At 36.2% G+C, this 14,852-nt stretch overlaps 1 protein-coding gene across 1 annotated transcript in view; it reads right to left on the reverse strand.

Moving 5' to 3' along the window:
- Positions 1 to 3,238: 3,238 nt before the first annotated feature.
- guf1 (GTP binding elongation factor GUF1) overlaps positions 3,239 to 14,852 on the reverse strand; it is a 41,859-nt gene continuing 30,245 nt past the window's right edge. The window contains exons 15-17 of the mRNA XM_039751379.1: positions 11,245 to 11,364; positions 3,835 to 3,871; positions 3,239 to 3,738 (exon numbers count right to left, since the gene is read on the reverse strand). Of these exons, the coding sequence (XP_039607313.1) occupies positions 3,604 to 3,738; positions 3,835 to 3,871; positions 11,245 to 11,364 (292 nt within the window). The 3' untranslated portion in view covers positions 3,239 to 3,603. The remainder of the gene's footprint in view (positions 3,739 to 3,834; positions 3,872 to 11,244; positions 11,365 to 14,852) is intronic.

Consider the following 14,852-nt stretch of genomic DNA (forward strand, 5'->3'; position numbering starts at 1 on the left):
AACATTGCTGCTCGTCTGCAGTTTGCTAAAGATCACGTGGACAAACCAGAAGGCTATTGGAAGAATGTTTTGTGGACGGATGAGACAAAAATAGAACTTTTTGGTTTAAATGAAAAGCGTTATGTTTGGAGAAGGGAAAACACTGCATTCCAGCATAAGAACTCTATCCCATCTGTGAAACATGGTGGTGATAGTATCATGGTTTGGGCCTGTTTTGCTGCATCTGGGCCAGGACGGCTTGCCTTCATTGATGGAACAATGAATTCTGAATTATATCAGAGAATTCTAAAGGAAAATGTCAGGACATCTGTCCATGAACTGAATCTCAAGATATGGTGGGTCATGCATCAAGACAACGACCCTAAGCACACAAGTCGTTCTACCAAAGAATGGTTACAGAAGAATAAAGCTAATGTTTTGGAATGGTCAAGTCAAAGTCCTGACCTTAATCCAATCAAAATGTTGTGGAAGGACCTGAAGCGAGCAGTTAATGTGAGAAAACCCACCAACATCCCAGAGTTGAAGCTGTTCTGTATGGAGGAATGGGCTAAAATTCCTCCAAGCCGGTGTGCAGGAATGATCAAAAGTTACCGGAAACGTTTAGTTGCAGTTATTGCTGCAAAGGGGGGTCACACCAGATACTGAAAGCAAAGGTTCACATACTTTTGCCACTCAGAAATATGTAATATTCGATCATTTTCCTTAATAAATAAATGACCAAGTATAATATTTTTGTCTCATTTGTTTAGCTGGTTTCTCTTTATCTACTTTTGGGACTTGAGTGAAAATCTGATGATGTTTTAGGTCATATTTATGCAGAAATATAGAAAATTCTAAAGGGTTCACAAACTTTCAAACACAACTGTATGTATGTGTAAAAAATGCTGATGACATATGAAACATAACCAGTAGTCAATGGGCATGCTGCCAACTGAATGGTGAAGAAGCTACTCTTTTGGGTTCATACAGTATATTTGTAAATCTGACTCAAGAGTCGGTGCCTCACCAGCCACGAACCTCACTGCATGTCACTGCTTCAGTACTGCCAGCAGAAATCGTCAACATACAGTCTACTGGCGTCAGTGGCCGAGGACCTCGTCTGTGCACCTGCATTACAAGCGCTCATCAAGCTAATATTTTCACTATGTGGCTATGCTGTTGCAACATGAACAAATCTCTCGAAATGCGTGCTCGTTTAAAGCTTAACAACAACATGCTTGCACAGACTGGTTTCTTGGGTTGAAACATTTGATCTTGCTGTCTGTACTCTTTAGGCCACTTAATTTGTTTGATCTTTGATAGTCAAGCTGTGTTTAATGGCATTATGAACTGTGAGTGTATTTTGTTGACTGAAACATACCTTGCATTGAAATGTGTGTTGGCTAGTATTTGTAGTCTGTACTAATAAAAAAACTGTACTAATATTATGCAAAAAGCGAGAACTAAATAAAATAAAAACTAAAATTTTAAACACAGAACTAAATAAAAATACAAATTGATGACTCCACTGAAAACTAGAAAAATAAAAATTAATTTTATAAAATAAAAACTAAAACTACAAATAATATCAGAACTGAAATATCACTGCTTAAAACCTCTGCCTCTTACAAGTCTACTGACTCACACATTCACCTTCTCAACAGCTTCTTCCATTCTTGGCACAATAAAAACATTCTACCTCTTTCACAACTCCTTATACTCTGTTGTCTCTGCAATGATAGTCACTTCTGTAATGTACTCAGAGTGAGGATTTTCTTAATTGATAGGTGATACCCTTCTCAGACTGTGGACAAGGCCCACAGCCAAGCTTGGTGAACTCCACATAACATCCACTCCAAAAGCAACACCAATAATGAAACTGCATCCCACTGGTGCTCCCATTCCAACATAACACTCTGACTGACTCAAAGGTCAACAAACACAATTTTCCAGTTTTGCAGACTGATCCTTCCACAGCAGCCTTTTATCCTAAAACTCCATTGATCTTCCTTCGACCATCTAACCTGTGCAAAATTCTCATCCACAGCACACTTCACAGTAAAAAGCAATATTCTACAATAGACTTTTTGAGCTGTAAAAGGAGCCACTGGGTCACTTGCAAATATGTCACCAACATTACTCTTGTATCTGGTCCCTTTGGTAAATTCAATATTAAGCTATGGTCCTCTTGCCAGTCTACAAATCTTACTTCCTGCATTTCCTGCAGGAAGTGTCCAGTCATCCACATTGATGAATGTGAGAAAATGTAAGACAATGATTAAGGTTTCAAAAGAATGAGAAAACAAATCCAAGTTCAAATTTATGGAGCCTACAAGACACCACTTCAGTACACCAAGGGTTACTGTACATGGTTGGCAGAGCGGGGCAGATAAGTGCGTGCAGACATTGTGTGCCAAAGGCACAAAAGTATGGAGGACAGATTTTTTTGTGCTCAGTCCCAAGAAATTGTCAATAACTCTGACTAGAAAAATGTAAAATGGTACATTCCAGGACACACCTTAGTTAAGAAATTACTTCTGTGGAAACCAAACATGAATTCTACATTTAGACATTTTTCCACCATATTTTGCCACCTATGTTTTGTCTTAGTCCACTTTGAGGTCAATTTAAATAATATACTGTATGTGTAGGGTTTGGGGAGAGAGTAGCTAATAATAAAAACTTGCCATAACATCACATACTACCATCCATTAAGAGAAAGCTGTAATAGTGAATGGGTGCCTGATGCTTGCCTGTAGGTGGCAAATTAAGAATGATAAATATATCTGTATACTTACATAAATCCTGCTTGAATTTAATGACATGTTTAAGTAAAAAGTACTTGTGCACAGTTTTTTAAGTAAACACTGTCTTCATTGGCAATTAAGTTTTCCTTGCTTTTTTGTAAAAACTTTTGCTCTCGAGGTTGCTCTTGGTCATGTATAAAAACTGGTGATGATAAATAAGTACCACTAATGTATTAAGTTTCCTGACCAATGGAGATGGAGGAGAGGGTTTGCATACCAAAATGTACAAAAACGAATGTAACAATACAGTTATAAACACACACATCTGCATTGGCCTTAAAATCTGTATTCTTTAAGCAGGTTGTCCTGCTTCTGCATATATGTGTTTAATACTATCTGCTTATTCAGTGCGTCCATTTACACATGTTGCGTAGCTTTATGCAATTTACTAATTATGAATATAACCACGAGATTGAAATTTGTAAAATCTGAACTGTGTTGTCCATGGGCTGTAAATAGATATAAGGACTACAAAATAATTAAAATAAATGTCACATAAAAACAAAAACTTGAAAATGAAACCAAGCCTGTAACATAAAACTGATATGACACCTCTCATAAAACCACTACCAGCTCTTTTATGTCTATTTGAAGCTCTGTTTCCTTGGACCTGGATCCAAATAATAATTATTACTTGACTCACATCATTTTGTATGTTATAATATACATTAGTGTCATGCAGGAATATTACAGTTCAATGTTAAATAAATATACATTTTATTTTCATTCTTTTTTAATCTGAAAAAGTCTCAATCCTTGTGTTTTAATATTTTATATTCACATTATATACCATCAAAATTTATGACACTGTGTTGCACTATTTTTCATTTCTCTTTAAAACATTTATAAACGTGTCCTTTGGCACTTCAATATTTCCAATTTTTCTCATCTTCTTTTTACCTTCTGCCTGTCTCTTTAGTAATTTCATCTTGCGTGTTATGTCACCACCATACTGTAAAACAACAAAAGAAAGTTAACAATCAGTTACATATGCAGGTCTAGAGACATGCATTTAAAAAAATCTGTAGAACACTCAGTGTTAACTTACACATTTAGCAAGCACATTCTTCCTATATGCTTTTATTCTGAAAGGCAGAAAACAGAAAACGTTAGTATTTCAGAACAGGTTTAAAATATATTGTAATCATGTGTACAGTCTTTCTTCTTCTCTGTGAGGAAACCGCACCTCAAAACAGATAGCTTAAGGACTATGACTACACAATAGATAACACAAAATCTGAGGGATGATGAAATTGTTTTGAGCCTGAACTTGAATGGGGAATTCTACAATGATGGTTTAGTAATTAGCAAAATATTTGTTCCTGTGTACTAAAATATCTCAATTACAGGTGTTTAACACTTGTGATTTCTAATGTACGCTCTTGGTTCACAATCTAGTCAACATGGAATATGAAAACCGCAAAATAATATGTGATATTACTGAATTTCTAATGCAAAAGAACAACATGCCAATAGGTTGGAGTAAAACAAGAAACAAACACTAAAAAAACTTTGGAAACTCCCCAAAATGGGTGCATAGTCAAGTCAGTTTACTTTTGGGTTGTGCTCCTCACTCAGCTAAAGGGTCAAAGTGGAGACACCCTTAGTAGCATGCCTGTTTGTAACAGACATCAAGTGTGAATCAGTCCTTTTCTGTGGCAGAGAGCACTATGGTGGTTGAGAAGTTCCATACTATCAAAACTGCAGGAGAGGATGAGCAGCCTGGAAATGCTGAAGTTCAGCTTTATATACAAGAGACACAATGAGGATTAACACTAGAATTACCAGAGCCTACGAAAAAACTTGTAAATCCGTCCCACCTTAAATCGCTTCTTAAAATCATTCACAGCTCTCCGCCAGCGTCTTTTGTCATCTAAATGTGCTGATAAAATCAGGCTGCAAGCAGCCGGCTATTCCATCCCCCCACCGACTTAGAATGTGCACAAACTTCTCCCAGCTCATGCCTTGATTGATTTTCTGGGAGTGAAGTGGAGTTTTAGAGTGGAAATAATAGATCGTTGTTTGGAACACACGCATTTCATGTCTGTTCCGTTTCTACAGTAATCTGTTTAAACACATTGTTAAAACAGAAACGTTTTTTATATTCTACTAGTAGATGACAAAATGTAGGCATAAACTATATAATGTATGAAGCCTGAAGTCCAAATATCAAAGAAATATTTTCACAGAAGGTACAAATCTAACACAACAATTGCGCTTTTACTCAAAAATATAACTGCAGAAACAAAAAGCCGCCTTAACATGCGACATTGGCACTTGTTTATTATGACTGCCTCCGTAGCACAATAGAATCAGCTCCCACCTGGGAATAAAAAGGTCGCGAGTTCGATCCTGCACCACTCCGTTTTGAGAAGTAAACTGCTCTTAGTCTTACTATTTTAGAATAAAAACATACATTTTATTTCAGTCTGTAACAGCCGGTGTAATTTATGATACTTGTAAAGGTTAGCTTTGGTTTTTTTTTAATTCACTTTTTATTCTCTCAGTCGCGTTCAGGATCCTTCCCAAAGCAACCCCTACCCCCATCTGATACTGCTGTTTTCACATAGACGCGCTGTAACTGAGGTAAAACTCAGCTCCCTTCTACATGAACAAGAATGCACATACCATTGCTTGCATACTAAAATGTCAGCAGGCACTTTTCGTGGCATTACACATGTATTTTATAATTTTTCCGCCACTAGCCATGATTAAATGAACAGTAAAAACTAAGAGCGGCGAGGATGATTTATTCAGGCAGGCAGGCGACAGCTCAATAGCTCAATTTGGATATAAGTACAGTAGGTTCTATTTAGTCGGCAGAAATATCTTTGTTACGAATGGAAGTTGAATTTAGTCTTTAAATTTCTATGGTAAAGAAAAGTTATGCAATGATGACTAAATTTAACTATATGAAGTCAAAACTTGTATCTATAAAGTCATTCCGAATATATAAAGTCAAAACTTGATTATATAAAGTCAGCTGGAATATATAAAGTCAAAACTTGAATATATAAAGTCATTCCCAAAGTCAAAACCTGAGTATATAAAGACGGTGTTGGAATATTTGAATATATAAAATAATCGCTGGAATATATAAAGTCAAAACTTAAATATATAAAGTCAGCGCTGGCCAATCCCAGCCAAAACTGGGCACAAGGCAGGAACCAATCCTGGGCAGGGCACATGCATCATTTTCAAAACATTAACCGAACAGTGTTTTTAAATTTATTTTTTGAACACGTTTTTGTTAACTTAGTTCAGTTCAGAGTCGTTTCAATCAATAGATTTTGACTTTCACTTTATATATTCAGGAGTGAGTTTATATACTCCGATGATGACTTTATATAATCAGGAATGACTTTATAAATTCGACGCTGACTTTATATATTTAGGTTTTGACTTTATATATTCTGACAGTGACTTTATATATTCAAGTTTTGACTTTATATATTCGTGAATGACTTTATATATTCAAGTTTTGACTTTATATATTCTGACGCCGACTTTACATATTCACAAAATCAATGTATTTGCCTGTTTGGCACCCCATAGTATATGTGTGTGTGTATATATATATATATATATGCCAGCAACACTCATGACAATGACAAAACATATATATATATATATATATACAGTGGTGTGAAAAACTATTTGCCCCCTTCCTGATTTCTTATTCTTTTGCATGTTTGTCACACAAAATGTTTCTGATCATCAAACAAATTTAACCATTTGTCAAATATAACACAAGTAAACACAAAATGCAGTTTTTAAATGATGGTTATTATTATTTAGGGAGAAAAAGAAATCCAAACCTACATGGCCCTGTGTGAAAAAGTAATTGCCCCCTGAACCTAATAACTGGTTGGGCCACCCTTAGCAGCAATAACTGCAATCAAGCGTTTGCGATAACTTGCAATGAGTCTTTTACAGCGCTCTGGAGGAATTTTGGCCCACTCATCTTTGCAGAATTGTTGTAAATTCAGCTTTATTTGAGGGTTTTCTAGCATGAACAGCCTTTTTAAGGTCATGCCATAGCATCTCAATTGGATTCAGGTCAGGACTTTGACTAGGCCACTTCAAAGTCTTCATTTTGTTTTTCTTCAGCCATTCAGAGGTGGATTTGCTGGTGTGTTTTGGGTCATTGTCCTGTTGCAGCACCCAAGATCGCTTTAGCTTGAGTTGACGAACAGATGGCCGGACATTCTCCTTCAGGATTTTTGGTAGACATTAGAATTCATGGTTCCATCTATCACAGCAAGCCTTCCAGGTCCTGAAGCAGCAAAACAACCCCAGACCATCACACTACCACCACCATATTTTACTGTTTGTATGATGTTCTTTTTCTGAAATGCTGTGTTCCTTTTACGCCAGATGTAACGGGACATTTGCCTTCCAAAAAGTTCAACTTTTGTCTCATCAGTCCACAAGGTATTTTCCCAAAAGTCTTGGCAATCATTGAGATGTTTCTTAGCAAAATTGAGACGAGCCCTAATGTTCTTTTGCTTAACAGTGGTTTGCATCTTGGAAATCTGCCATGCAGGCCGTTTTTGCCCAGTCTCTTTCTTATGGTGGAGTCGTGAACACTGACCTTAATTGAGGCAAGTGAGGCCTGCAGTTCTTTAGACGTTGTCCCGGGGTCTTTGTGACCTCTCGGATGAGTCGTCTCTGCGCTCTTGGGGTAATTTTGGTCGGCCGGCCACTCCTGGGAAGGTTCACTACTGTTCCATGTTTTTGCCATTTGTGGATAATGGCTCTCACTGTGGTTCGCTGGAGTCCCAAAGCTTTAGAAATGGCTTTATAACCTTTACCAGACTGATAGATCTCAATTACTTCTGTTCTCATTTGTTCCTGAATTTTTTTGGATCTTGGCATGATGTCTAGCTTTTGGTCTACTTCTCTGTGTCAGGCAGCTCCTATTTAACTGATTTCTTGATTGAAACAGGGGTGGCAGTAATCAGGCCTGGGAGTGGCTACGGAAATTGAACTCAGGTGTGATACACCACAGTTAGGTTATTTTTTAACAAGGGGGCAATTACTTTTTCACACAGGGCCATGTAGGTTTGGATTTTATTTCTCCCTAAATAATAAAACCATCATTTAAAAACTGCATTTTGTGTTTACTTGTGTTATATTTGATTAATGGTTAAATGTGTTTGATGATCAGAAACATTTTGTGTGACAGACATGCAAAAGAATAAGAAATCAGGAAGGGGGCAAATAGTTTTTCACACCACTGTATATATATATATATATATATATATATATATATATATATATATATATATATGCCAGCAACACTCATGTTAATCACGTTATTATTAAAATGTTTCCTTTTCATTTTACTTCTCCGCTGCAAGCGTAGGTATTTTGCTATATATATATATATATATATATATATATATATATATAGTGGAGGATGGCGGTCGTTTATCCCGCCAATACCCCCAAGCCGCCAGGTGAAGCCCTCCTTGCAGCATGGAGGTCCCCAGAAGACCAGCAGGGCATCATGGACAATGGAGTGTTTATGCACCGCCCTGCTGGATGCCATGGGGGCCACGAGAAGGAGCTGCAGGGAGGAACGAAGAATTCTTTGTGCCCTATGACCCGGAAGTTCGTCATTGGAAGAGCGACTAGTACTATTTATAAAGTACTACTATAAAGTACTATTTACCCTGACCCGGAAGGAATAAGGACTTGTGGAATGTTGGCTAGGAACACTTCCGGGTCAAGGAGTATAAAAGGACTGTGGGAGCTCCCAGACGGCGAGCCGAGCTGGGTGGAAGGGTGGCAACGCGTCTGGGAGCTGGAGGATTGGTTTATTATTGTAGTTATTGTTATTATATGAGTATTGTGGTGGAGAGTGTGCTTTGTGCACTGTGGCAACAAAATAAAGTCAACAATTGGACTTTTACCTGGTGTTTGGAGTCGTGGACAGGGGTTCAAGGGAGCGAGAGCGCCCCCTATCTAAAACAATATATATAATATATAGATAGATATATATATATAAATATATAGATATGACAACAACACTCATATCAATGACAAAACAATTACATTAACAATTATGTTACGTTATTTTAAAAATTTTTCCTTTTCTTTTTCATAACTTTTTTAACACACTACTTCTCCGCTGCGAAGCACGGGTATTCTGCTAGTACATTATATAGTTTATGCCTACATTTTGTCATCTACTAGTAAAATATAAAAAACGTTTCTGTTTTAACAATGTGTTTACACAGATTACTGTAGAAACGGAACAGACATGAAATGCGTGTGTTCCAAACAACGATCTATTATTTCCACCCTAAAACTCCACTTCACTCCCAGAAAATCAATCAAGGCATGAGCTGGGAGAAGTTTGTGCACGTTCTAAGTCGGTGGGGGGATGGAATAGCCAGCTGCTTGCAGCCTGATTTTTATCAGCACATTTAGATGACAAAAGATGCTGGTGTAGAGCTGTGAACGATATTAAGAAGCGATTTAAGGTAGGACGGATTTACGAGTTTTTTCGTAGGCTCTGGTAATTCTAGTGTTAAGCCCTGTTCAAGTAACAGTTCTCCAACTATTTGCCCTTGCATAGGTATATTTGGAATACAGTAATCCCTTGCTATATTGCGCTTCGAATTTCACGGCTTCACTCCATCGCGGATTTTAAATGTAAGCATATCTAAATATATATAACAGATTTTTCACTTGTTCGCGGATTTCAGCGGACAATGGGTCTTTTAATTTATGGTACATGCTTCCTCAGTTTGTTTGCCCAGTTGATTTCATACAAGGGATGCTATTGGCGGATGGCTGAGAAGCTACCCAATCAGAGCACGTATTACATATTAAATAAAACTCCTCAATGATATACGATATGCTTCCCGCACGGTACTTTGCACACTTAAAAGCTCTAACAGCCCACATTGATTTTTGATTGTTTGCTTTTCTCTGTCTCTCTCACTCTCTCTGACATTCTCTGCTCCTGACGGATGGGGTGTGAGCAGAGGGGCTGTTTACTTAGAAAATATGGACGCTAATCTAAAAAATGCTGAAAGACTATCTTCACATTGATCCCTTCATTCCGGCCGCTTTATCGCAGTGCTTGGCATACATAAAAGCCCAACAGCCCAATTGATTTTTGATTGTTTACTTTTCTCTCTCTCTCTAACATTCTCTCCTACGTGCACTTCTTTGAAGAGGAAGATATGTTTGCATTCTTTTAATTGTGAGAAAGAACTGTCATTTCTGTCTTGTCATGGAGCACAGTTTAAACTTTTGACTATAGGGTATATCTCATGTCTAGAGGGCTCTAATAATGTTAAAAAACGTATTTAGAAGGTTGTAAACAGGTTTCAATGCTCTAACTGCAAAAATACTAGATTTATAAATAAAGAATCCTACTTCGTGGAAATTCATTTATCTGTCTGGAGCGGATTAACCACGATAAACAAGGGTTTACTGTATAACTGTGCAGAGAATATTTATAAACAGTGTGGGAGAGTTTCTAAGGGCTTAAAATATATAAAAATAACCATACAAACATATGGTTTCTACTTCGTGGATTTTCATCTATCGCGGGGGGTTCTGGAATGCAACCCCCGTGAGCTAGGAGGGATTACTGTAATGAATTTTGGCTATTTTAGTATAAACACACAGCTTACAACGTACTCCATGTAAACCTGCTGGATGTGCTACAAGAGTATTAGGTTCAGGGGCTGTTTCTGTATGATGTTTGGACTGTGTCTGTTTCCACAATGATGGCTAAGTTTTTGTATGCTTGGCAATAAGCTGGATTGGATAAAAGAAGATAAAACATGGTTCAAAGGATGCATATTGTCTCTTCTCTTGTAAATGGTCATTACAAAGAAGATATCAAGGTGCAGCCAAATCTTATAAACCACCCAGTTTGGGGACCTATGGGTTAAATCTTGGCTATTTATGAATGCAGTTGTCTTTTTTTGTTTCACTTGACTGGAGTCTACAGTACAAAACACACAGGAGTGGTGCACAGCTAAGTATAACCTATTTGGGAGGAGAATCACCACCTTCAAACGTGTGGATATATTCTTCTTTTGGATATATTCTTCTTTCCTTCCTACCAGTGATGTGGAAGTAGTTGTCACATGTTGAGAAGTTTTAGTGCCTAGCAGCAGTACCATGTCAGTGTGCCAATTAATGGTGCTGGTGAATCATGAGTCAATTCCTCTAACAAAGTTCTTGCTTTACTAATTAACTTAACTCTCCACTGTCAATGTTCTATAAATCCTATCTCTGATTGAAAAATGTTCATGAAAAGATAACTATTAAAATTACAATCAGGATGTATGTAAACATGCTTCCTAAGCTTTTGCATTGGCTTCCAGTTCTGTTTAAGGGTCTGATATTTTTCATCTAGTTCACTAAAATGGCTTTAGCATAAATTGCACTAAATAGTCATTTTCAAAAATATGAAATATTTACTTACGTTTCTCTAGCAATAATTTTACTTCCAATGGCAGCCTGAACAGCTATTTCAAACAATTGTCTTGGAATGCTTTCTTTTAGTTTCTCACATATTGCTTTGCCAACGGAGTATGCCTTGTCTCTGAAAGATAAAAAAAATATTTTTTTCTTTTTCAATAATTTCAAAATATGATGAACACAACAGGAAAGACTGGACAGGAAACGGCTACCTTGCATAGTAAAGAAACATTTATACTGAATGGACGCAGACAGAGGATGTGCACCCTGTTCTTTTTATGGTACAGTTGTGTATGTGTGGCTCTGCACAGAATCATTCCACATGCACTGGCCTGTTCTTTGAATGTGTTCATAGGTAGTTCTTTAGCACATGTTCATTGATGCATACATGTGTGCAAAGGGCAGAGCATCAAGGTTATTATAGTTTTGCTTTTTTATATTAGTTTTTATTTCTATATTTTTTCTTACCTTACTTGGAAATTCAGTTTACTTTTATTTTTCCTTCATCATGTATTTTTAGTTTTAATTTAGTTTTTATTTTACAAAGACGTTTCTATTTTATTCTTATATATATTAGTTTTATTAATTATGGTACAGTTAAAGAGCTACTATGGAGTTTAGTTTTTGTGTCACAATGAGACAGAACTGTACATTTAATGAGTTTGGAAATGAGTTCAATGTTAGTGGACACTGACTATACTACACAACATCGTTTACTATTTGGTTTTGGTTTTGTCTGATAAAAAAAGCAGAATCAAAACCAGGTACTGAATATGAAAAGTTTTACACAATTTTATAATTTTTAAAATATTTTCTATGTCATTTGTGCTGTACAAATATGTGCTGCCTGTTGGCATTTTTTCTTTTTCTTTTATTGCCCAGAATGGGCCAATCTGTAATGAAATTTATGTGAATTTTAAAGGTGTGAGGGTTTTTTACTCTAAATGTCTACAGCACACAACATCTCCTGCTCCAACAACAATGTGCTTATAATTCTCAAATACTGGGCTTTCTTATTTTCTACCAGCCATATTGAATTCTTATTCCATCTCAGGCACAAGCAATTTATAGACAGAATTTTGCCGCCTCCAGGCCTGAAAAGATATAAAAAAAATTAGAAAACAGATTCTGCTGTGTTCTGACAGCTGTGACAATGAAAATTACAGGCGCTTAGGAAGAACAGGACTCTTACACTTGAATCAGTGTGCAGACCCCACGTAGCTGTATTGAGGGAAACAAAGAAAAACAAGCATGTAGTGTGAGGGTTAGGGGCAGTGAGACTTGAATAGCCCATCATAACAACAGTAAACCCATAATGAGCATAGCAAGAGCAGGTAATAAGAGTTTGGACAGGTACAAAACGACAGGGACAGCATCTGAGATTAAGAAAAATATTTACATTATCTAAACCTGTTTATCCAGAGCAGGATGGCTGGAACCTGGAGCCTACCCCTGCAGGTTTGGATGCAAGGCAGTAAAAATCCCTGGTATGCAATATGTATGAAATGGCTGATGTTAAGAACAAAAAGAATATGATATTTCAACTATCCACTTTGAGCAAGAGAAACATTGAAAAAATGGGGACAGATATTTTAAAACATAATTACGCTACTGGATTATTTTCACAATATTAGGTATTTTGAGCTGTGAATATTAACTAAAAAAGATAAATTAATAAATATAGCATAAATACAAAAACAAATTAGTATGTTTAGCTTTTCATCACTTGGCAGACTCTCTTCGCCTACCTACCTGTAGTTCAGTAGAGACATTGCCAACTGAGGAATTTTACAAGGTTTGTATTACTTCATTGTTAAACAATGTTTTTAAAGCAAAAGTGATTGGTCAGCAACAATATGCTAATCTTGTCTGATGACCTAGTCAATCTCTCGATCAGTGTCGTTTTATTTTCATAAATCGGGAGAGGTCTCCCCTAGACATTCTTGTGTACTTGGATATGGGGATGGATATTTGAGGAGTAAATTGCATGACAATGATTATATTATGTACATTAAAGAACCATCAACAACAAATTAAATTCATAATATATTGAACAATTATTATAAAGTAATGTTGAATAAATCGGACCCTGCATCTGCATGAATAAAAAAAAATCGAGTATGTGTTCATGTAAACTACCACTTCCGGTTGATGGACTTGGCCCAAAAATTAATACAGATCTACAATTCTACAACCACATGCCAAATTTCATCTATCTATCTAGTTGTGTTTTTGAGTTATTGTGTTTACACACACACAAATACATAATTCCAAAAAATAGTATTTTCAGACTCGGGGAGGTCTAAAACGTCACGATTCATCAAAATCTTACTATATGATTACTATACTTTCTCTATACTTCGTATGCAATGTGGCAGGTGAATTACTGTCAACAAAAAGCAGGAACCTGAGAAATAAACTGAAATGTTACTCGTGATTTTTCTGTCCATACGATAAAGTTTTTGTTGAGCAGCACACTCCAATTTCATGCATTTGAATTACATCTTGATATACAACAAGTGCAAAGAAAGTCAGCACGTAAGATGCTGTCTATTCCACACGTTTTACGCGTGTATTCAAATCGCTCTGTCACTGCGAATGCTATGTGAACACCAGCCGCCATTTAATGGGTGAATATATGCGGGCAGCTCATGGTGGATGACTTTCAGTTTTACAGTTAAAAGTTATAAGGGTTAAAAACTAACAGCAAGAATATTCATTCAAAAAACGAAACAAAAATTATTTTTAGTAAATTATTATTTTATTTCAGTTAGTCTTTCCAGCTACCTTAATAGTTTCATTTAGTTTTAGTTTTTCATTTCGGTTTTGTTAACTATTTTATTTCACTTAACGAAAATGTGTTTTTATTTATAGTGCCAGTTTTGATTTTAGTTTTCGTTAACTATAATAACCTTGCCGAGCATACACAAAAATCTGGAGACACCTGTTTGCAAATTTGACTGCTGACATTTTTCATCATGCAGACCATCACATCTACATGGATGAACAAAGCATGAACAGGCCCTAAAACTCGCACAACAATCAGACACAAAACATAATAGACATTACTAAAATACAATGCAAGTCATTATGAGCAGGATTCTTGTTCAAGACACACTGTAAGGAAGTTCAATGTATTTGTAGGAGGAGTTCAGTTAAAACATGCTCTTCTATGCAGTTTGGGCAACTGGAAAAATACATGCTGAGACAATATTATAAAAGTAATAAAATAAAAAAAATGGGCTCTTACCAAAAACAACACGTATCTGGGGAAGCATATTTGGAATTTGTCTGGCTAAATACAGTATTATATAATAAGATGTCCAGGCACAAAAAATTAATTTTAAAAACAAAAACTTTCAGAAAACGTAGTTGCTATTTCAGGAGGTTCATCACTCCTTTCATTCCAATTGAAACATCATTCAGATTCATGATTGTTCCATATCAATTATAATTTTTAAATGTAGTTTTTTTTTCTTCAAATGATCTATCCTATTGTTTATTGATGGCCTATCAAGTCTCTATAAAATTTTTAAAAATTATTCAGGTTAAGTATTTAGACAAAATTTAAGCAGTCAAGATTTCCAATTCAACTACAGTCATGCTGAAAGT

The sequence above is a fragment of the Polypterus senegalus genome, chromosome 4, assembly GCF_016835505.1.
Source record: "Polypterus senegalus isolate Bchr_013 chromosome 4, ASM1683550v1, whole genome shotgun sequence".
Lineage (NCBI taxonomy): Eukaryota > Metazoa > Chordata > Cladistia > Polypteriformes > Polypteridae > Polypterus > Polypterus senegalus.